This window comes from Lissotriton vulgaris, chromosome 2_1, assembly GCF_964263255.1.
Source record: "Lissotriton vulgaris chromosome 2_1, aLisVul1.2, whole genome shotgun sequence".
NCBI classification, from domain to species: Eukaryota; Metazoa; Chordata; class Amphibia; order Caudata; family Salamandridae; genus Lissotriton; species Lissotriton vulgaris.
In genome coordinates, this window is record NC_141687.1 from 753768876 (window position 1) to 753794579 (window position 25704).

At 42.9% G+C, this 25704-nt stretch overlaps 1 protein-coding gene across 1 annotated transcript in view; it reads left to right on the forward strand.

Moving 5' to 3' along the window:
* Nucleotides 1-25704, forward strand: part of OTOG (otogelin) — a 1187449-nt gene that overhangs the window by 228995 nt on the left and 932750 nt on the right. The window contains exon 8 of the mRNA XM_086954148.1: nucleotides 7501-7607. Within this exon, the coding sequence (XP_086810274.1) occupies nucleotides 7501-7607 (107 nt within the window). The remainder of the gene's footprint in view (nucleotides 1-7500; nucleotides 7608-25704) is intronic.

The following is a 25704-nucleotide window of genomic DNA, read 5'->3' on the forward strand; positions in this document are numbered from 1 at the left end:
TGCCCAACTGGCTTTTAGTAACCAAAGTCTTGAGATTTCACTGACTTACTGTGTCCAGAACTCAACAGCCTTATATCTGCAGAAGAATCGGGCTGACAGGTGACTGCATGCTGCCCTTGTATGTATCATGTCTTTCAGAACAGAGACCCCTTTTTCATTTCATTTTGAAGACATGTTTTTGAACATGTGACACATTATGGATTTCTATTTCATCAGTGCACGTTCCTGGCATGTGGCTTCATTCTGTAGATGTATAATGAATATGTCTGATGAGCAAGATCAATCAAAAAGCACATTCACTGATAATGGCATTGTGAACAAACAAATCTAATAGTTCCGGCCGGTTGCACATAGTGGGCCAGAGACAGTGTCTCTGAGACCCGTAAAACAGTACCTTTGAAGATGTAGGGCATTGGACTTTGCAGTGATCTCCAGAGATGTAGTGTCGCCAGGCGTTGGTTCCGAAAGTCGGTGCAGTTGAAGTCACATCTATTGCAAATCGAACTCCGTGAGTTTGAAGTCAGGAGCGCCAGTGTCGGCAGGCGTCAGGTCTGTGGTGTGAAGAGGAGCAGTGCGATGTGTGGTCCCCTCAGGTCAAGGTGCAGCCAGTCTTCCAGCAGCATCGGTGAGACCATGGCTGCAGTGCACAGATGGTGGTGCTCGTTGCGGTGTGGACACGTCACAGTGCAGCAGTGGCATCATTGCTGCTGAAGTGCTGTCGTCGGTAGCCCTAAGGCTGCTGTGTGAGACAGGGCAATGCAGTATGCCAGGCCCACAGGTCGCGGTGCAGTCAGTGGCGTTGGTTGAGGACTTGGAGTTGATGACGCTCATGTCAGTGGGCCATGGCTTCGGTGTGGGACAGAGCGGTGCATCGTGTAACTTACGAGCAGAGCCCCCAAACCATGGTGCAGGCAGCAGCATCGATGTCAGCTTGGAGTGTCGTCATCGGTGAGACCAGGGTCACAGTGCAAAAGTGTGGCAGTGCCCTCTGTGGTGCCTTCAGGTCACAGTCGGCAGCAGTGTTTGGTTACCTTTTCCTCTGTAGCAGCTGAAACATCCAGCTCGACAAGCCAGTACCCAGAAGAAGTTGAAGTTTTTAATGTCCCTGAGACTTCCTAGAGGAGGCAAGATCTGCATCAAGCCCTTTAAGATACTTAGAATGCGTAAAGGACAATCCAGTCCTTTCCTTGCCCAATATAGAAGCAGCGACCAGAGGCCAACCCAGAAAATCACACAGCAAAGTGGTAGTGTCTCAATCACAAGAAAAGAAGATAACAAGCCACTCTAGCACTCCTGTTTATGTTGATTTAATATATGCCATAAAGATTCATCTGGCTATATTTAAAGTCCAAAACCCGTTGTTTTCTCTAAAGTTAGTCCATAATCATAGCTTGTACAATGTCCATATTTGTATTCATACAACTCCAAATTCAGAGATCCAAGTCAAGGTGATTTCCTCCAAAGATTCTTTTATTAAACACCAATAGTTTATAACAACTTCACAGTTCACACCGCCGACACGTGTTTCGTCTCACAGAGACTTTTTCAATGCAAGGAAAAGTAGATGCGCGGACAACTGCATTAAAGCGACCACGGTAATGCGGCGGGAAAATGTCACCCAGTAATGTCTCCTCATAGATGATAGCCTTCCCTCCTATCAGTGAGAGTATGGCTGTTGTATCTGTTCATTTAGTATTCAATGATGAAGCAGTTGGTGTAAAAAGGATCAAAGTTCAGTATATATAAATGTATCCTGAACCTAACCGTCAATATTGCTCGGAGTGCGCACCCGTTTTTTTAGTTCAATGAAGCAAAGCTTGGCGGGTGGTCTCTCCTAGTCAAAAAAGCAAGTTTGTTGCACAAGAGAACATGATAAGTCTCCAGCGAGTCGAGTGTCGGCCGACTCAGTAACCGTGGTCAAAAAATGCCAAAAACCTCTTGTTCTACTTATACGTCCTAAAGAATTACTCTGAGAAGAATAATACTGTATGTGCGGATGCTTTCCCTCTTCTAGAGGAACACTACCACCAATCCTTTCACTCTCCACACATAGATCTAGGAGTGAACGCTGTAGATACAAATTTGCGCACATGACCAATAGATTCTCAACATGCACAATATGATCAATGAGAGAAAGTTTACCTTAACGGGAATGAGAGAATGTTGCCTTCTGTAAGAAAGAATTGCCATTTTTAAGTTTCTTAACACTTCTTCATGTATATTAGCACATCAGCATCTATGATATTGCGCATTTGTGCTATCTATATATGTTTGTATTGTCTGTCTTGTCACCCCTGCCCCCTTTTTTCAATATCTACAGGTACTTAAAGGCCTTTCCTAATTCAAGAAAAATAAGTCTTAGAATCTAACCTACAAAATGAGGTTACCTTAATTTTTCTCTATTGTTCACTATAGATAGTAGGTCCTGAAGAAAACCAACTCGACCCCTTACGGGCGACTTGTGGCTGAAACATTTCGACCTTTTTATGGACATAACACAGTGCGGAAGCCCCCTAACCAAGCTTCCTACGCATGCCCAATCTTTTCTAACTAGGCCTTCTTTCCAGCACCAATTAAAATTTGTCAGAACTGGTTATAGAAGCCTTTTTATTTGAACACCCTATTTTTGATCACTAATCACTACTATAATAACCAGTGGACAACCTCCGGGTGGAGGAAGCATACAATCAAACCCGATGATGATGCTGTCATGTTGCTCACAACAAGGTGGAGAATCAAGATACACAGCCAATCGAGCCTTGGTACGTGAATGAGGGTTTTTTATCGGCACCAGAATCGAATTAGAGAATAAAACCCTGGTTACTCAGGACAAGTGATCCCTTCCCCCATTGATTTTTGACACTTTCTGAAAGTGGCACTTTCAAACACACAATATAAAATCATCTTTGCTAAAGTTCAGGAATCCTAAACTCCATTTCTCCATCTTCTGTGGGTGGCACAATCAGTGCTGCAGGCCCACTAGTAGCATTTGATTTACAGGTCCTGGCACTCTCAGTGCACTTTACTAGGAACTTACCAGTAAATCATATGTGCCAATCATGGAACTCCAATCCATAATATCAATTTACACAGAGAGCATATGCACTTTAGCACTGATCAACAGTGGTAAAGTGCCCAGAGTCCTAAAACCAACAAAGAGAGGTCAGGAAAATATATAGAAGAAGCAAAATGTTTGGGGATAACCCTGCAAAAAGGGCAATTTCCTACACAGAATAGAATGTTTCGCAGAGCTTTGGGGAGTCTTGCTGAAGGTTTCTTCTGTCAAAATAGAATCTGGTGCTTTCTCTCCTAAGTGGTTAAGTGGTAGTCCGTATATATTGTATCTTATTTGAGATATAAATTGCAATGTCACCTCTGGAATGTTTTGACATAATCATATATATATCAGTGGCTATACTAATAAGATAAAAATATGCCAATATAGACACCATTCTTTGGGTTATGGTTGGTTTTTGACCTTGAAAAAGATACCAGTCCCAGACTTATATTGCACTGGGTGTTTTGTTGATGTCTATATCTGAATCACTTAACACTTTCACTGTTCTTGGAAAGATAGGCACGTAAGACATGTGCATCAAAGGCAGGCATGTGGAAGATTCTGAAGAAATTGAGGTAAATGGCGACTCCTATTACCTAAAATTGAGAAAATGTAAACTTCCATTACCTAAGATGGATTCAGGGCCTACCTAAAAATGGAGTCAGATCATAGGACTAACTAAAATGGAGACTGTTAGACTTGGCTTTTTCAGCATGTCAACCCCAGACTTTTTGCTTTTGGGCCTCCTGTGTTTGACCTATCTTTCGTTGGTCTTAGGACTTTGGGCACTTTACCACTGCTAATAAGTGGTAAAGTGCATATCCTCTCCGGGTAAACTGTGTATGGATTGACGTATCCATAACTGGCTTATTTGATTTACTACTAAGCCCCTAGTAATGTGGACGTGTGAGCCCAGAGCCTGTAAATCAAATGCAACTAGTGGGCCTGCAGCACTGATTGTGCTACTAACACCAGTAGCCTTTCAATGGGGTACTCAGACCTGCTACTGCAGTGTCTGTGTGCAGTTTTGAACTGAAATGGTGACCTTGCACCCACTTGCCAGGCCCTAACCCTCGCTTTCTTACATGCAAGGCACTCCCCAGGTAGGCCCAAGGTACCCCCATGAGTAGAGTGCAGTGTATGTGAAAGGTAGGAGAGTAAAGGTAACTCAGACCTGTCACAGCAGAGTCTGTGCGCAGTCTAGTACTGCCATGTCAACCTGGCAAGTGCACCCACTTTCCAGGCCCTACCCTTACCTTTTCTTACATGTTAGTCACCCCTAAGGTAGGCCCAGGGCACCCCTGTGGTCAGGGAGCAGTGTATGTAAAAGGTAGGACATACCCTGGTGTGTGTGATATGTCCTGATAGTGAAATACTGCCAATTTCGTTTTTCACTATTGCAAGGCTACCTGTTCCCATAGGTTTGAATGGGGAGATTACTTATAACATCTTATAAACATAAATACCCATGGCAACATGGTAGAAAAATAAAGTTTAGTATGCCTGAACTCAGAATTTTAAAATGCATCTTTTAGTGAGGGTGTTTTTTACATTTATGTAGAGCTTGCCCCCTGTTCAAGAAGACTCAGCAACAGCAAAGACTTCAAGTTCTTCTGCCATGAGCACTGGGGACTGTGTATTTTTGCTGTAACAGAAGAAAAAGCAACCTGATGCTGTCTATACTGCCGCTACCGACTCTGTTTCCTGAAGGCACCACAGAGGGCACTGCCGCACAGCAACCCTGGTCTCACGGACGCCGCCACCGAGGCGCTGATCGCACCATGAACTGGAGGCACCGCACTTCACACCGCCTTGCTTCACGACGTAGCCTTGATATCCCTGATGCCGCCGTTCCAGGCTGACATCGACGCCGCTGCTTTCCCCCGTGGTTCGAGGGTAATGCTCATAAGTTACACAATGCACCATCCTCATCCCGCACCGCAACCTGGGCCTACCAACGCCATCGACTCTAGTTCATCAGGCGACGACAGTGCTTCAGCAGCGAAAACGCTGCTGCTTCCACCGTGACCGGACAGCACTGCGACGAGCACCGCATCATTTTGCACTGCAGCCCTAGTCTCAAGACGGCACTGGACAACCGTCACAGAGCTGTTGCCTGCACCACGACCTGAGGTCACCACAAGCCGCACCGCTGCAATTTGCACCGCAGCACCCGACGCCTTCCGATGCGGCACTCCCGACTTCAAACGCAAGGAGTTTGATCTGTAACAAGTGTGACTCCAAGGGCCTAATGACTCCTACACCGACTTCCGGAACCGACGCCTGCTGACGCCAGATCATCATAGCTCATCGAGAAATCGCCAACACCCTACATTTCTAAAGGTAACGCCGTGGTCAGCCAGAACTGTATGGATTGGTTGTTCACGACACCATAATAGCCCCGGATGGAGCTACCAACTTTAAGGAACTGTATTTTTCAAGTATTCTAGCAAAGTCTACATTTTGAAGTTCAGTATTGTGGATTTTTTCAATTGTTTTGGTCTTAATTTAGGTATATAAAATATTGGATATTTTTCTAAAACTGGTGTGATGTCCTTTTGTAGTGTTTTCATGATGTTACTGTTGGTTATGTGCAAATGCTTTACAAACTGCCTCTACGATAAGCATGACTGTTCGCGCCAAGCTACTAAGGGGGTGAGCAGGAGTTATTTAATGAGTGTAACTCCCTTGCCCTAACTAGGAAGAAGGGTCCATACTTGGACAAAAGTACCTACCTCTGCCAACTAGAGACCCCCATTTCCAACATTCTGCCGTCACAAACTGGTGCCAGGATTGTGTTCTTGCACAGACACAATTTCCTAGCATTTGGCCTTGTGCTCAAAATAGCTGACAAGCTATTCCAGACAAAAAGCCCTGTTGTCCCGTTAGCACCACCTCCAAAACGTAGGCTTAGTATTTATTTGTCTGCTAGAACTATCATAGCACAGTGAGGGAGTAAGGGCTATAAATTGTGATGTTATGATTTTCCCCTGTGTTCACTGTTATTGAAAAGCTTAACTGCTATTTATTTTCTTCTGTGATGTTACCAATATTATACGCACTAGAACTCGATATTTTGAAATAAATATTTTTAAATAAATATTTTGAAATACATATTCCGTTTCTAGTCCTCTTCGGTGTGTAAATCATTATCAAACGATCAGTTGAATTACCGCTGCTCCCTGTAACCTAAAAGCATTAACTCCACCGCAGTTATGCATTGGGTAGGGCTCTGCGGGGCTAGAATAGCCTGTTTTTTCATTCAGCACTGGTACGTTGAACTAAGTTTACTCGTGTTATCCATGGGTGTAAAAGCAAACCTTGTAAAGCTTAGCCAAAGACTCGGTTTATACAACACCCATCTGGTTTTGTCGGGAGCATCAACTTAACATGTAACTGACTCTGATCTACCATGCCAATCTTGCAGAGGCATATCTGGATTAATCTCAAGCTAAACTATTCATTTTAAATAGGTTTTGAGGATGTAAAATGATTAATACAACACTGATAGTGTGAATGTAATCACAAAAAATGAGAAGAATGTAAAACATTTTGGCACATGATACCACAAAAATACATATTCTACAGAAATAAAAATGTGACTTGTGTGTTCATTACAAAGGATTACACTTTTTAAAGTGACTGCTAGGTCTAAAGACCTGATATGATATTCCGAACCTGCTCATCAAACTGAGTGACTGAAAATAATTTCTTTTAAAAGGCTGGATCGGAGCACCGTGCTGGTGAGGTACGTAAGGTAGAGCGGTGGATTTAGCGGCCAAACTGGAAAAAAATAACCTGGAGTTTCACTCTATCTTAACAAATACCCAAGACTTTCATTCAGGCTACACAATTGAACATGCCATTTACAAAGAGACTTCTCATTGTGAGATTGTGACAAGTGAATGGACTCTGACAGAACACTTTAGTCTTAATAGCTCCATGTAATATGAGGAGTTGAAGGTTCTGGCTTTGCAAGGGCAATCCTTGATGAACATGTTGATGGCAGAAATAGGAAGCGATGACAGCTTCTCGTGTTGAGATGCAATGGACAAGCATGCCTTTTCTTTTAAAGGCAAGAACAGTCACATCTAGCAGCAGCAGATGCTCTCAGGAGTTGCTTGTGTAGAGAAGATCACAAAAAATGAATTACCTAACATTAAATTATATAAATAAAACATGTTTGTTTGATGGACACTTATTGTGTTTCAAAATGTTGTTTCTTGTGACCTAAAATAATATAACTAAATGATCAAAATAGAAAATATAAATTTCTTTTTAAATCTATGTTGCTTTTAATGCTGATATATATATTTTTTAAGGCTTGTTTTTCTGTTTATGTAATTCCTATTACTTGAAACACACGCATTGTATTTTCTCTAGCATAAACAAATAATGACTAAGTATTGGTGGATCTAATTTTTTACTGTTTTTTTTTCTAGAGCGTATATACCTTGTGCAATACATTATTATCACAGCCATTTGAACAGTGCCATGACTATGTGAGTCCTTTCCCTTTCATGGCTAGCTGCACTAGTGATCTCTGCATGTAAGTATTAAAACTAAGCAACGTTTAAAATAAAAATAATTTCATAGAAACCAAAAAATAGAGATCCCAAATATGTACATTTCTTAACTAAATGTTGCATTAGCCCTTGCAAAAAATATGGTCCTAGGGATAAGATCAAAAACATATTAAACTCATATTGTTCCTAGTAGTGTCAAAAATTATAATTTCACTGAAGTTTGTCACTAGGTCACTACTTCATTAGAAGGCAAATATTCTCTCGAAAAGGTTTAACTTTAGAGTTTTCTCACAGAAACATGTTTTGCAAGAAATTGTCAAGCTTAATATGAGAATTTATCGGGCATCTACACATTACTAATTCTATGTTTGCTAGAACTTTTCAATATACATTTTCCTTTAACGCAGTACTCATTGCAAACCTTCAAGACGGTTGTGACGTTTTGAAAACAAAACTCACAAAGTCTGTCAATGAAATTTTGCAGCCTTGCATACCTCCATCTTTAATGTCAATAGACTGTAATATGTTGAGTTAAATTATAACATATTTCCTTTGTTCAGACACACAGTCAATGACTGTCCTGAGTCACATTTACACATTTAGATGGCCATCCATTTCTTCGATTTTTGTGCCCAATTCATGTTTCTTTCCTATAGACAATCCTAATCTGTCAGGTGTCTGATTGTCTGACACTTAACGAACATTTCAGGAGCTTTATGGATGGAATCTACCTCCTTTTACATTGAACTCGAGTCCTGAAAGAGGATAAGGGAGTAGGGGTGAAGAGCTTAAGCCATATTCTAAGAATTAGATCATAAAACAACAACGTCAAAACTTTACTAGTGGATCTTAACACTGAAAAGAATTGGCACAATTTGGTTTTGATTTTGAGAACAAAGGAAAAAAAAAATCACCATTATATCTTAAAGTTCTAAATTATCGTCCTCTGCAGGATGATAGTTCGACATATGCCAGAAACGTGGTTCTCATATTCGATTTTGCATTGAAGGTCATTACATTTGCAAATGACTACGGGGTGCAGAAGTCTCATTCTGTGTTTAGGTTGGAAAACATGTTGGGAGTTTTTGGCACTGTGATTGCAGAAGAAAACATCTTCATGTTGTCTGTAGTGGCCGGCATGGCTCGTGGATGGGCTGTCCTGGGGTTGCCTGGTGGGATGGGGGATCGTGTTTGCAGGAGGGATCATAATAAAAAATAAAATAACTTACCTTGCCGCCATGTCCTGCGTCTCTGCTCCTACTCTCCTGCCTCCGACTCCAGGAACAGGCAGCCAGGCTCCCTCCCGTAAGCCAATCACAACAGTGTTAAAATGAAATGAAAATTGTATTTGTATAGCGCATTCTACCCTAAGGCCTCGTAGAATTCTACCTCGTAGGCCTCGTAGTGTTGTGATTGGTCTGAGCGCCGTGATACGGCTCTCAGCTAGGGGCTGGAGGGGTGGGCATGTTCTCCATGGAGGCTGTAATGTAGCCGTGATGAAGAAAGAATAAAGTAGGCATGACTGGTTTGGGTGCCCTGACAGTCATTGCGCACTTAGAGTGGGCAAACCACTCCTCCCCTTGTCCTGCTCCAAGAGCAGAGCAATCCCGCCCACATGCAAAGTACCACAAACATAAAATGATAATAACTAAATTTATTATCATTTTGTGTTTTAGCTTCTCGCACTGCTTGAAAGTAGTGATGCGATATCAGAGGAGCCGCCACTGGCTGTTGTGTGCAGTACACATCTTACTTAACCAGAAAATGTATTCCTATTTGTGAGATAGAGTCCTTGATGCTTAAATCTCACTGAAATGAGTATACATGCTTCGTAAGATGTCGGGAAATTTTCCTTGACAACACTAAACTTAGTTTTACCATTTTTTTTTAATTCTAGGGGTCATGTTCTCACAGAACTGGTCTTGGAAGGATGCTTTTAAAGCAAGGAAATGTATATCTGTAAAATGAAGTGCTGCCTTGAATACGTTTGCACACAAACTCGACTATAAGCCGGTTGATTAAATATTAACTACATATAAGTCAAGTGTATATCAACTTCATTCTGTGGGGCAGAGGAATTGGATTCTGCGATATGACCTCTTTACAAATTGTGGAGAATTCGTTATTAGATCTCTTCTGTCAGTACCTCACAGCTGTTTGTCACATGTTTGCCATTTGGAACTGGGGATTCTGTTCCTAGTCAACACAGCATGATTGTGCCTCATTCTTCTGTGACACAAAGTGTGGACTAGTCCTAGCACTCTTTTAAATTGTAAGGTAGTCATGGATTGCCTTCATTTAGCAGCATGCCATCATATACCCTGGCTGAAAAATGTCAAACAGATCTGTTTGGGTTTTGGGCCCCCAGAATTCTTTGAATCCCCTGAAACTTTGCATTCCATATCAAGGAAAGAATTAAATAAGATGTGTCTTACTTTGTTTGAGTAAGCTAGGTTGCCTAATGAACTAATTAAATCCAATGTACTTAGGAACCAAATACCTTTCGTTACTTTTTCTTCAGAACCATATTTAATCTCGTTCATAGCACCCACCATTAGTTGGTTTGGTCTGACCCACATTAGATTGGACATTTTTTTCACTGCTTAGTGACATTTCCAACACAAAAGTTTATCAAAAGGTATGACCACCATACAAACTCTGTTTTTCTTTATTTTTCCAAGGAATTGAGGAGTTGATATATCATACCTAATTTACGTAATTTGAGCTTTAAACAATGCCACCCTGCCTTTTTTGTACCTGCAAATGTTACCATCCTTACCTATCAGTTACTCTGTGGCAATTTATTTGTATAAAGATTTACAGTATAGGATAACCATGATTTTATAGTATGACTTTCTGATACTGTGAATTGTCTCTTATATTGTTTTTCCTGTTGGATGTAAGCTTTTAGCTGGATGCTCTGTATGAGATCTGAATGTTTTTTATTAACCATTTTATTACATTTTTACGATGTATGTATGCCACATAGAATTAGCCCCTGAAATGACTATGTATCACAATGGAATTTGCACTATGTACTTTAAGCATCTTTATGTTAGTTAGCTGTATTTGATAACTTATTTTGCGAATCCTTGGACTTTCCAGATGGCATAAGGGACCCGTTTTAAGCCTATTTTAAGTTTTCTTTTCTTGATGTTCTTGATGTAAAGCCATTTGGCTTTAGTCTTAATAGGAAGGCATTTTTAGCTTTAAGTGAGGTTCCTAAATCTCATGCTAATTCTATACATATCATGTAGATTTGATTTTTAATCTAAAGATCTTATGTTTTTATTTGGACTATGTACTTTTTATGGTTCAGATGAACCGAAATAAAGTTATTGAATTGAACGGAATGGACACGCCAAACATTCCAAGGAAAATGTAGGAATAATGTAGGAATAATCGTTGATTGCAGTTGTTAGTAACCATTTATTGCCATGATGTTCACAAAGTGCTTTTGCAGCATGAGTGTTCAGCATTTGGTAAATTTGTTGCTGAAACGTTTATTGGGAGTATTATTCCATTGAGACACGAAAAAAGGGAGAAGCAGAAATGTTAGCTTTTTAAATATATTTTGTGAAGCATTGCCCATTCACAAGATACATTTCATGTGTGGGATATGTTTATGAGACTGTTGAAATGGTACTCAGAAGTAACTTTATTTACTCTTCTCTAAATGTACTTTCTTCAATAATTTAACAGCTAATATGGTTAGTCCAAGAAACTGGAAAATCTCCATAGCCCCAAAAATTGAAGTAGAGGATAAGGAAATGGTATTGTTATCTAAGTGTATGAAAGTGATATTCTGCAGTGAGCATCAAATGAGTGCATATAATAAAACGAGGAAGCCATTGAATGAGTTTTGTTTTCCTTTCTTCTTTGACACCACCTGTGCACTATTGTGTTTGTATGTCTCATGAGTAAAATACGTACTTAGATAATAATGTAATACACATAGTTTTTGATATTGTACTGTTCTTGACTTATTTACTACAAGTATTGGAGTACAATACATAGGTTTCTGACTCTGTTCATGTTTAAAATCTAATAAGAAAAAAAAGTAAAAAATGCACACATGGCTTGCATTTTGAATGTTACATGCAACTGTGACACAGTTAAGTGCTGGTGTAGCTTAAAACAGACATCTAATTCATCTTGGTACAGCTAAGTATGCCAGCACACAGTACCTTTTTTTCATTAGTCATACAGCGCAGAAGCTCATGCTTGAAGGAGGCTACTCATCACAGTCATTTGGCGCCATCTTTCCCCCAGTCCTTCACAATTACTTGTTTCCCCTCTCACAGTTTTACTTTCAATCTAGCTCTTACATCCATGGTGGTAGACCTGATATTCTTGGTGTGGTATTCCCACAGATTTTTGCCTTCATTTTCCATTTTTACTGAGCTTGTTTTCGTTTGATTTAGAACTCCCCCTGCTAACCAGTGGCAAAGTGTGTATGCTCTTTTCTTTAAACTTGGTAAAATTGACCTACACCTAATTGGCACATTTAATGTACGTATAAGTTCCTAGTAACTGATACCACATGTGCCCAAGGTCTGTAATTAAATGCTACTAGTGGGCAGCAGTATCCTTTGTGCCACCCACTAAAGGAGGACTGCAAAACATGTCTCAAGCCTACCACTTCAGACTGTTGTGCAGTTCTGAGCTGCCATTTCAACCTAGCAAAATAAACCTTTGGCTAAGCCTAAACCTTCCTTTTATTACTCATAAGTCACCCCGTTAAAGTAGGCCTTAAAGGCTCATAGGGTAGGATGCATGTTATTTTAAAAGGAGTACGTATGTATTTAAGGTTATTTGTCTTGGCAGGAAAAAACTCCTAAAATTGTTTGTCATTTTTGTAAGGCTATCTCTCACATAGAATATCACTTGGTTACCTTATTAGCCCTAATAAGTGATAACTTGAGTTTGGGAACTAATAGAGCCATGCTTCTTCCACTCAAGTGAATTATAATGTAAAATCCTCTATAATGGTAAAGTTGGATTTTAAGTTAATATTTTGAAGATGCCACTTTCAGGAAGTTAGCACGTTTCTACCTAAACCAAATGTACTTTTCTACCAGTGTCCTGGGTCATGTGAACAAAAGAGGTCTAGGTGTGGAGAGACAGAGTCTTTCTGACAGAATGGCTGAGGAGTTGTATCCTGCCCTGATTACGCTCCATAGGACCCTGCCTGCAGCACACCGGAGGGAACCTGACACCAGGCCTGCCCTTGCCTTTGTCCCCCTAGACATTTCGGGGTAAAACCCAGGTGAAGAACTGACCAACTGACCAGAATCCATTCGGATCCGCAGGGGAATTCCCCCACACAAAGGCTGACACCAGGTATAAAAAGTGGCACCTTCAGAATCTCTCATCAGAACATTCCTGGACCTGTGGAAAAGTCTGAAGAAGGCCTGCCCTATTGCCATAAGGAAGATTGGACATACTTGCTTTGAAGACAGCCTCCCCAAAGGTGACTTCAAGGGACAGTTGACTGACCTCCTGTTGGAGCTGCATGAACACCACAAGCTTCCAGAGCCCTGCCTGCACCTGTCCCGTTCACAAGCACCAACTGGACTTGGTTTGACTTGCCTGAGCCCTTCTGCTGGCTTCTGTGGAAGTTAGGACTGATCCCCAAAAGGTGCCTCCTCAGGTCCAGGACCCGTGGCTGGCATCAGAGCACCCACCCTTGGTCAGTGCATTAAGACCATTTGCACCACATAGCTAAAGGTCTTTATTGATTCTCATCCTTTTTTTAATCAATTTACGTACCCACTCCTCAGCCATCCAACTATTGATTCACTAATTGAGCCATGCAGACAAGTCTCCAAACTCCAAGAATCCATTAAATGTGTAGAGAATGTTCTATAATGATAAATATGTTTTAAGTCTATCATTATTTGCACTTATTTTAAAATATTTCTTGGTGGGATAACCTTCCTAAGGTTCCCTTGCAGTGGTCAGGCTCACTCGCTGTGCTCGCTCACCATGCTCAGTATGAGGGCTGGTGTAACCTGGCAACATTTGCCAAGGCAGCTTTGGGTTCCTGGTCCAACCTCGCATGTCTCCCCACCCAAACTATCAAGGGGATGCTCCTCACCGTCCTTCCTTCACCACTGTACAAATGTGGGCTGAATGTTTTCCACAAAATAACCCATTCGGCCTGTATAAATGGAGTAGGCTGCAAGTGCCCGAAGTCCCAGTTATTCAGCACTACACAGCTTCATCTCACCCTCATGATTGAGACATGCCTAGTGCTAGCCATTTGACTTATGTTGGAAATCAAGACTCTATATTCTCGGCTACCTCCTCCCCAAGAACCAGTAGAACACACAAATGAGAGTTATAATCTATACTGAGTGCTTTGGCTTATGGTCCATGGCCAGGTACGCAGCTTAGTATGTAAGATTCAGGCGTGAGGGGATGCATCTCAAATTTCCCATCTATAAAAGCAGTGGACTTCAGGGTGAAGGGGTTCAATGTCCAAGGTTCGGGACAGACTTTTTCAAAGAGGAACAGGGTAATTACAGATTTGCATTAGGCAGTCGCGGCCGCTGCAGATTAGAGCAGAGGGGCAGTGGGGCCAGGTGAGGGAGGATTTCGAGAGACATTCACAAGGGAAAATTAAATAAATACCTAATTTTCCCTCGTGGTTATATCTCAAAATCCCCCCTCACCTGGACCCACTGCCCCACCGCTCTTACCTGCAGCAGCTGACATTAGGCAGGCCTCTATCTAGAGTGGCAAAGTAGGCAAAAAGCGATAGTAGGAATGCTAAGCCTGAGAAACTGCCACTGGTTAGACTATTTCCAAGCATTGATCATGTACTAAGCCCAAGTCAAAGAAATAAGAGGACGTGCAGATAAAATTAATAGGAAGAACTGATACAGAGCTAAGCAGTGGGCATGGCATGGTTCTAAGAACTCTGTTCATGAGCCAAGTCATGAAAACATTTTGCATGTGTTGCAGCACAAGTGTGGTAGAATGTTTATTGTACACTTAGGGCCCGATGTAGGTGGCCGTTTCAGGCCATTTACCGACCGGTTACGGCCGATTTCGGCCGTTTCCGACCGGTAAATGGCCAATCGGTATGTAGGGGCCTACATCCAAGGCCACATGTAGGTAAATCTACATTTACAGAATCGGTAAAATTACCGATTCGGTAAAATACCGAATCGGTAATTTTACCGATTCTGTAAATTCCATATGTAGGTGGGACTCTTCTGAGTCCCAAAGGCCTTAACGAATCGGTATTTTACCATGAAATCCAACTTCATGGTAAAATACCGATTCCGGTGTGCATGCACATGTGTGCATGCACACCTATGTCATGTGACAGGCAGACCTGCCCTTAGGACAGGTATGCCTGCCACATGGCACCTGTGCCTGTTTTGGGGGTGCCAGAGGGTGTCAAAGTGACACCCCCTGCACCCTTGTGAATTCTTTAATTACCGATTCGGTAAATACCGAATCGGTAATGCCTAATCATTCCTATGGGCTTCAAAGCCCATAGGAATGAATGGGCATTACCGATTCGGTATTTACCGAATCGGTAATTAAAGAATTGTTAAGGATTCGGTAACGAATCCAGATGTTGAGACCTACATACCATTTACCGATTTTGAAATACCGAATCGGTACAATTCGGTATTTTAAAATCGGTAAATGTTTTTTACCTACATCTGGCCCTTACTCCCTTACTGCTCTAAACATACTGGGCCCTATATGATTAGACAACAGTAAGCATGGGCGAATTTTGCGAATCTCGCTTCGCGAATTTTGCGGATTTGCGAACTCGCAATCCGCAAAATCCGCGAATTCTCGCGAATTTGCGGATTTTTTTTTGTGTGTTTGCGCGGGTTTCTGCCAGTTCGCGAGGGTTTTGTACAATGTCGCAAATTGCGAACTTACCTGTCGGGTCGCAAGTTTCGCGAACTTGTTGTTTCTACGTGTCCAGCCTGTTTGGGACACTCTTCTTCATCACTGCCACTCTCTGTCACCACCGCCACTCTCTGACTACTCATGCCACCCTCTGTCCCACCCATGCCACCCTCTGTTTCATCACAGCACCCTCTGGTTGTCCAGTCAGTGTACATTATTGTGGCAACGCAAGCACACCTTCCCTGCCTCAAGTGACCTGAATTAATTTGGGGCTGAGTAATGTGTCACAGAATATTTTTTTAGCTGGCACCTGCTTCCTTAGTGCTTCCTGATTAGTGATCTTTTGCACTTGCTAAGTGCTTTCATTGTTGCAAAATTAGTTACAACACCTGCCCTGCCCCAACTGACAATAATGAATTAGGGGCTGATTAATGGATTTGAACTTCCAGCCTGGCTCCTGCTTGTCTCCCTTAGCTGTAATTCAGGACCTTTGTGGCATATGTGTAACTATTCTGAGGTTCAGAGCAGGGTCACATAATAGTTGCAACTGGCAACTGAACTATGGAGGGGCCCCTCAGGAAGCACTACAGGGAATGGCTACTAATGATGAGCCTGAACTTTTGAACCTGGTAAGTAGTTTCAGTTTTGCTAAGATCGTATTTCTGCAATTTTGCACTTATTCGCGGGGCGCGAAGTAGTACTGGGAAGCCGCGAACTCACGCAAACAGTGCGAACAGTGCGAGCAAAATCCGCTGCTCGCGGATTTGCGGATTTTGCGGGAGATTCGCGAATCTCGCGGATTGCGAATTTACCGAAAATCCGCAAAATCCGCGAGCGAAACGGATTTTCCGCCCATGCTTAGACAACAGTACCACTATTATTTACAGGGGTGTGCTTCGGATCTCTCAAGGCTATGAGAAAGTTCTTTCCATATCTTCCATCTTCAGCAAGAAGACACACAGCAATTAAAAAATATATTTGTTCATTAGATACAAAAAGCTGCATATTGGCATAACTGTGAGGATCTATTCAGGAGTATAAAACTATACAGAGAGTATTGTGGGCTTGAACCCAGCCAAAGGAGGACCCTGGAGACTGTAATATTGTTAAGTTTAGAAACAAATATGTGGTTGTCTCTCTCCTGTATTTTCTAGGCTATGTCCGCCAAGGGGTAGGATCATGGCAGTACCTCTAGGTTGCTTTTAAAAACCAAGTGTGCAGGTTTCTTCTATGCTACAGCCCTCACATGGAGGTGCTCTTGAGCTCTTGAGTTATTTTCCATTTCAACCCCAAATCGCTTGGAGCAAATTGATTGACTGTAATCCCAGCAGTTATTTGTTGCTCAGAAGTTATCTAGAAGGACATGACAATAGTCACTGAGGAAGATGTGATTTCTTTTGTATGTGCTAACACACCTGGGAAAGAATTGGAGGCACATGTTATTTTTGTAAATATTGCCCCTGACTCTGATGCTGATCAGGAAGTAATGGCTGTGCAGGCCAGGCCGTTCAAAAGGACAAAAATACACTTAGCTGCTTATTTTGGAATGTGGCAGGTCTTGCAAGTAAGGTGAGAAATGAGGACTGGTTTGATCTTATAAAGGGCTACAATATTGTTTGCCTCCAAGAAACTTGGACCAGAGAAATAGTATATATTGATGGGTCCAGAGCTATCCACACCCCAGCTGCACACTCGTTAGGGGGTCATAACTGAGGTTGTTTGCTTACTTTAATGGCAATTACTCGGGATAAAAAGATCAGTAATTCCAACTTCGACTCACCGCATTTTCAATTTACTAACATTATGTATGAACCAAATGTCACACTTGTAATTGTAACTTTGTATAATAATGTTATCTCGGCCAACATTGAAATAGCCATTAGCCTTGAAAACTCCATGAGTATACATCCAATGGATATCCTTCCGCTACGACTGGAAACACGCTGATATCAACCCCCTCCTGAAGAAACCCTTGACCTCAAGAACTACAGACCCATTTCCCTGCTCCCATTCCAAGTAAAAGTAATTGAGAAAGCCATCAACAACCAACTTGCCACCTTCATTGAAGAGCACAACATCCTTGACTCCTACCAATCCAGCTTCAGAAAGAACCACAGCACGGAAACCGCCTGCCTCGACTCAACGGACGACATCCACTCCTTCCTGGACATAGTAGAGACAGTAGCCCTTATCCTCCTCAACCTTTCAGCGACCTTCGATGCAGTCTCACACTGCACCCTAACATGCAGACTTCACGACGCAGGGATCCAGGACAAGGCCCTTGACTGGATCCATTTGTTCCTCTCTGGCAGAACGCAGTGGGTCAGACTCCCTCCCTTCCTCTCGGACCCCACATCGACCACCAGCGGAGTCCCCCATGGATCCTCCCTCAGCCCCACGTTGTTCAAAATCTACATGGCTCCGCTCGCCCCCATCATCAGAACTCGTGGACTCAATATTGTTTCATACGCAGACGACACCCAACTCATCCTCTCCCTATTCAATGAACCGAACATAGCCAAACACAACTTTCAAGAAGAGCAGCTGTCTACAACTCCACATGGACAAAACAGAAGTACTCATCATGGGTCACCACCCCGACGTCTGGAACACCACCTGGTGGCCCCCGCCCTCAGAAGCCTGCCCAACCCCACGGACTACGCAGGAAACCTTAGAATTATCCTGGACTCCGAACTCAAAATGGACCACCAGATCAACTCCGTTGCATCCTCCTGCTTCCACACCCTACACGTCATACACAAGACCTTCAAATGGATCCCCCTTGAACAAAGAAAGACCATCACACATGCCCTTGTCACCAGCAGACTTGACTAGGGCAACGCACTCTATGCCAGAATCAACCAAAACCTCAACCCCAAACTTCAAAACATCCAAAACGCCGTAGCCAGACTAATGCTCAACCTACCATGACACTGCCACATCACCCAGCACCTGCACAGTCTACAGTGGCTCCCCATCAAGGCAAGAATCACCTTCAAGATTCTTACCCATGCACACAAAGCCCTTCACAATACCGGACCAGCATACCTGATTAGCCGACTCACATTCCACGCACCCGAAAGGACCCTACGATCAGACCAGCTCTCCCATGCCGTGGTGCCTCGCACCAGGAAGTCCACGTCGGGAGGCCGCTCCTACTCCTTCCTCGTGGCCAGAGCCTGGAACGCCCTCCTGCTCCACCTCAGACAGACAACATCACTCCTCAACTTCACAAGGGACCTCCAGACATGACTCTTCCATAGACCTCCTCCTTGATAGACAGTATCCTGCGCGCCCCACCCCCCCAGCACCTTGAGGCCCTTACGGGTCAGTAGTCGCGCTCAACAAACCCATGATTGATTGATTGATTGATTCTTATCCCAGCGAAGTATATTGTGACTCATACTTAGATCCTTGCACATGTGACTCTAATTCATCCCAGAACATGCTGCACTTCCTTTTTTTTGGTCAGTTATACTGTAAACTTTGAAGAGATTTTATTATTCCACTAATGAGGGTGTTTGTTTAATATCAGGAAATACAGACAAGCATTATATTACCTCCAGCTTCTTAAAACAGAATGTATATGTCAAATGATTAATAAATGTATTTCTGCTGCAGCGCTACTAGGGAATATGGTAGGAAAAGGATTATCATATTTTGTATTGGACTTTATCCTAATAATTTCCTCCCAAGATAACATTTTATGTATGAAGGTTACTAGTGTTTGCACTTTTAGGCTGCACCCTGAAATTTCAATGTTCTTTATATATACTAGCAGCCCGCCCCGTCTTTGCCCGGGGCAGAAAGGGGCTGGGGGCAGCATTTTAAGCCTCTGTGCACCCCCCCACAACATTGCCCAGTCCGCATCCCTCCCGCCTCCCGCCCCGACATTGGCCATACCGCCTCCCGCCTTGAGATTTGTGCCTTCAGCCTCCCGCCCGCCGCCCCCGCCCCCGCCCCGACATTAGGCATAGCGCCTACCGCCTCCCGCCTTGAGCCTTGAGCCTCCTGCTCGCCTCCCGCCACCCACCCCGGCTTTGTAACCCCCCCCAGGTCCCGACTTACCTCATCCGTCGCTCCTCCCCACGCTGGAGTGTTTACCTCTCCACTGCTTGACCGCTTGTCAGCTACCTCATCCGCTGCTCCTCCCTGCGCGGCCACTGCTCATCCGCTTCTCGCCGCTCCGCAGCTCCTCCCGGCGCTCATGTTCTCCCCTCTTCCTGTTGCTGGTGAACTCCGCTCCTCCCCTCACGCAGACGCTCCTCCCGGGGCTCATGTCCTCGCTGTTCCTGTTGCTCGTGAACAACGCTACTCCCCTCACGCATACGTCGCGGCCGGCGCTACTTGCAAGGGACTACTTTATTTTTATTTCTAAATATTTTAAACAACGTTTTATTTTTATTTTTATGTAGCCTATGTCCTTCTGCTTGCCCTGAGGTTTTCTAAGATGTCTTGGGTGTTCAGATTGGTGGTGTCGTTTTCGAGTTTACCTGGCTCAAAGGTGCAAGTTCTCTCTTTATAATAGTAGTATAGATATCAAAAACACGAGTTGCCCCAAGTGAGGATATCGCACATGAAGAGGTAAGCACACACAGCTACTGGCAGCAGGATTCTCAGTCAGCCCTCCAGCCATCAAAACGTGACTGCCAAACGCGTTTCGAGCATGTAATGCTCTTGATCACTGGCTAATTCCAATAATGAGAAAAGCGGATTTAAGTGGAAACAGCTTTAATTGAATATGCAGACCCGCCCATGTGGGCGTTAGCATAACAGGGCATCATGGTCTTTGTAGTGCAACCCATCGTCGCTCTCTATTGGTTCCATACAAAACCCGGTTGGGTACCGTTTTTCAGCTTGGAATGTTCACTAAAATAATGTCTTTCCCCAGTGGGTATGAGGACTGCCAGGACCGCTTCCAACCCAGCCAATGTAAGTCCAGCAGCTAGGCCCTCTTCATTCCTGGCAGCGCTCATCACATCCGAGCGCCATGGATCCGCAAAGCATATATATATATATATATATATATATATATATATATATATATATATATATATATATATATATGTGTATATATATATATATATATATATATATATATATATATATATATATATATATATATATATATATATAACCAACTTCTCCTCCCATCCAAGCAGTACAAGGGACACTGCGGGGCTTCGGGGCTTCACAGGTCGTGTATTGAAACATTAAAGGCATGACGCATTTTGGCGGGTAGCCTTTTTCAAATGCCACAGTATGGTTTGCCGGTTTATGTAATTTATAAGCTCCTCCTTCCCTAATGGCGAGGGGCTCACCTGCACCACATTATCCTGCACAACTCCTCAGCAGTCCAATGTCCAAAACTACTGATCCCATCATGCAGTATGTTGGAATGTCTAATGCGGTGCAGGAGGAAATCTCAATGAAGTTTCAGGGAATAAACGGCCTTGTGTCCCCTACTTCCAGCCAACCTTATCCACGGGCGCCACGACTGGAGACATAAGTACAATGCCAGCGCCTCTCCAAGCAATCATGGACCATCAATTGACAGCAGCTACTCAGCAACCAGGGGTCAGGTGGCGGGTCGCGGATGTCCGATACCTCAGCAAAGTGATTGCCAGTGTGTGCTGCGACCTCTTCATGGAAGGGTCCTTTGTGCGTGTCACAGACAGGCAGCACGCTAAAAATGACACCAAAGTCTCCTCCCATTCAAGCAGAACAAGGGACTATGTGGGGCTTCACAGGTCGTTTATTGAAAGACTACAGGCATGACTCGTTTCGGCGGTTAGCCTTTTTCAAATGCCACAGTTCGTATATATATATATATATATATATATATATATATATATATATATATATATATATATATATATATATATATATATATATATGCTGAAAGACACTTCCTAGTGTTCACCGCCTCACAGACGCCAAACCAGGATATGGACCACACGGCAAGTTTTCGAGTTTAAAGTGCTTTTATTACCTCACACCAACAGACATGACGCGTTTCGTCCGGTAAGCCCGGACTTGATCACATACCATGCCGTGACCACCACAGTGCTTAAATACAGTTTTCCTATTTACAAGGCTCCTCCCAACTATGTCATAGACATGAAAGATAGACTAAGTTTCAACCAACTGATTTCATTACCAATGCTTTTTTCGAGCTTGCCAATAATTTTCTTTTTATAATGGCTTTATCCTGGAACATATATATCATTGCATATATGGTATATATTACGACATTTTGTCAGATATACTGGGCAAGTGCCCTAGCTCCAAATTGTATTCTATGGTAGTTCATTTGATAGCAAATCATCTCCATAATACAAAAAAAGGGGGGATAAGATTAATATTACCCTTCACAGACATTGGTAAACAGCTTAAAATACTAACAAAAGAGGGCCAGGTAAAGAGAAAAAAATTATAGTGTAATTCTTTCATAGAAACCTAAAACGAGTGCAATGTAGAATTTGAATCAACGTAACCGCATTAATCTTTCAGAATATGGTTACAATATTAAATAATTTGTTATCATTTTAAATATCCTTGATATAAAGTGACTAATGCAAATGACAGAAAACCGCGAAAATCATTTTTGATAAAGTAGTATTATCGATATAGTTGTGCCATGCAAAATACATCAAAGCGTCCATATTTCACCTAATATGCTTATCTTTATATGTGCAAAATAGCAAAGTGCAAATCATCCACCCACCAAACACCAGATAAAAACAAGTAAAACCAAGATTTGGTAAAACCTGCTAAAATCCTGTACATGGAAGGCAAAACCATCTACACAAAACCATTTTTATATACGTTAAGATTTCATAAAAAAGGCAAATAAAACCCATACAATATATATGTACACATAAATTCATAATGAGGTAAAGTGCAAATTTTTATGACATAGCAGCATAAACTATAATCAATTAGTAATATTATTCTGTAAACAAAGTTCCGCTCTAAAACTTGTTACAAAATTATTACAAAAAGTTATATAAATCTTCTCCTGTATTCAAACCGTTCGGTATTTAATTGCATAATGTATCGACTTTCCAGTTGTCTCAATTTTTTATCCCGGTTTCCTCCTCTGAAATCTTTTGGCACCGCATCAAGTACAAAATAAATTAAGTCCTTGAGATTGTTATTATGGACAAGCTTAAAATGGCGTGCCACAGGGTAACTGGCGTCCGAATTGACAATTGCCCTTAAATGTTGTAAAATACGGTTTGCTACAGGTAATTTTGTGCTGCCAATATATTTGAGTTTGCAAGTACATTCTAGGATATATACAGCATATTCTGTCTTGCAAGAAAAAAGACCTTTTAATTCATATGGTTCAGTGGAGAAAGCATCTAATATTTCTCTCACATTGATTCCAAATTGACATGCCCGACATGAGCTGCATTTATAGAAGCCTTTTCTATTGGTTAGCCAATCACTCTTGATGTTACTTTTAGTTACTACCTCTGGCATGGTTTTCACCAATATGTCATGCATTGATGGAGCTCTTTTATATGCAATACTGGGGACTTTTTCAATCTCAGATGCCAATGTAATGTCAGATTTTAGAATAGACCAATTTTTTGTTATTATCTGTCTTATTCTTTTATGTTGGCAGCTGTAAGCCGTAATTAATCTGATTGGTATCTTTCCCCTGGTAGTCTCAAGACTATTGATTATCAAATTTTCATCAGGTGTAGCTATTGGAGTGTCAAGTTTTAGTAAGGCTTTTTTTAGGTCTTCCATTTTATATCCTTTGATGATAAATCTCTGTACTGATGCATCTAAACAAGTTTTCAAATCATCAGTATTATTGCAAATTCTTTTAATCCTCAAAAATTCCCCATAGGGGATGCTTTTGATAAGGTGTCTGGGATGGGTGCTGCTGGCATGCAAAATCGAATTGCCAGCCGTGGTCTTTCTATGTAGTCTGGTATGTATTGTATCATTAGAGATATAGATTTCTACATCTAAAAACTCCACTTTTGTTTTGCTTACATTGGCTGTGAAATTAAGATTCAATTCATTCACAATAATTTTGTCAATGAAGCTTTGTGCTGATTCTGCAGATCCCTTTCAAATGACACAGACATCATCTATAAATCGCCACCAGGCAACTACTTAGTTAGTATATATATATACTTTTTTGTTATAATTTATAGCCTTATGTGGCTTTAATTACAATTTGTATTAATTCATATTTGCTTGAATTACCTAAGATTTCAATATAATACCTTATTTCCACACATTTCTTCTAAATGGTGCATTCTAACAGAAAGCACTAGAAACACTAGGCCACTTTATTAACAGGACAACGTCATCAATAACTATAATAAACAGCAGATACATAAGAAATTCATTAGTGGTTAAAAGAAGAAGAAGACAAAAGGCAGAGAGGACACACAACAACAAAGCGGCCTACTGGGTAAACAACCAGGTTTTGAGACCTTTTCTAAAAGCAAGTAGGCTGGTGGCTCCCCGGAGTGTGAGCGGCAGAGAGTTCCACAACTGTGGCGCCAGTAGTCCAAAGGAGCGACCTCCCAGGCGAGCTCTCTTCACTCGTGGGACAACCGCCAAAAACAGGGATTCCGACCTCAGAGAACGAGCCGGATGGTAAAAGGCAAGTCTCTTTTGGAGGTACTTTGCTCCCACCGCATGGAGGGCCTTATAGGCCAAAGTCAAAGCCTTAAAGGCGATCCGTTTGCGGATTGGAAGCCAATGCAAAGTCTGCAGCAAGCCCGCTGCACTGGCACGTCTATTCAAACCAAAAATAGCTCTTGCAGCAGCATTCTGCACGACTTGGAGCCGCTGTAGCAGATACTCTGGCAGGCCCAGGTAAAGAACGTTCGAATAATCTAACCTAGAGCCGATCAGGGCCTGCACAGTCAGCTTCCTGTGCTCCTCAGACAAAAGGGGAAGAAACCTCCGCAGCATCCTAAGGAGGCCGAAGCAGGTGCCCGACACCCCAAGGATCTGGGACTTCAACGTTAGCCCCTTGTCCATCTTGACCCCCAAGTTCTTAGCAGTTTGGGATGAACAAGACGGAGGGAACATATTGATGGGCCACCAAGCCTGCCAGTCTGGCTCCGTATCGCACCCAAAAAAGAGTACCTCGGACTTATCGGAATTGCACTTGAGGCTGTTCAGTTGGAACCATTGAAAAACAGCCCCAAGGCAATCCCGGATACTCTCCCCATCAAAGTCTCCTCCTCTCTTACACGAGAAGAGGAGCTGGGTATCGTCTGCGTAAGATACGATCTGGGCCCCAAACGACTCCGCCAACGCCGCCAAAGGGGTCATGAAGATGTTAAAAAGGGTCGGGCTCAAAATAGAGCCCTGTGGGACCCCGACTCCCAGAGGCGGCATCACGGCGGAATCTGGCGAGGCCCAGACCGTTTGCCGGCGGCCAGCTAGAAAGGAAGAAAACCAGCTGAGCACCGTCCCCCGCAGTCCTATCTCATAGAGTCTTGCGAGAAGGCCATCATGGGGGACGGTGTCGAAAGCCGCCGACAAATCCAGCATCACCAGCATGGCTTTGCCCCCAGTGTCCAGAACCCCTTTAATGGTTTCTGAGACCTCAAGGAGCGCGGTCTCTGTGCTGAGATTTGTACGAAAGCCCGACTGGGTGGCGTGCAGAATCTCATTTGTCTCTAGAAAATTGGAGAGCACCGTCTGAACGTGCTTTTCCACAATTTTCGTGAGAGCTGGCAGCAGAGAGATAGGCCTATAGTTGACTGGGGCCTTTGGGTCCAGACCAGGCTTCTTAAGCAACGGAATGACCATTGCCTGCTTCCAGGCCTGCGGAACCACTCCCTGGCTCAGCGAGAGATTCAATAGCAGGTTCGCCAGCGGATTAATCACCTCCGCAATTTTTGCCAGAAATTTAGCGGGGCACGGGTCCAGAGGCGAGCCCGATTTGAGATTGCCCATGAGTGCTAAAGAGGCAGGGGCAGAGATAGGTGGAAACACGCCCAACGTCAAGCCTGGCGAGGCCGGAGGGGACAAGTTAGCCTCAGGGTTAATCAGCCCCGCAGGTGCAGCCGGTGGAAAAGAATCCTGTATAAGTTTGATCTTGCTAGTGCAAAAATTAGCAAGGTCCGAAGCCCAGGAATCAGAAGGCCTCTCATCAGAGGTATTGGACCGTGGAGATATAAATTCTCTCACTATGGAGAAAATCTCCTTACAGGAGTTGGAGGCAGCTTCTATCCTCCCTGCCAGGTAGGC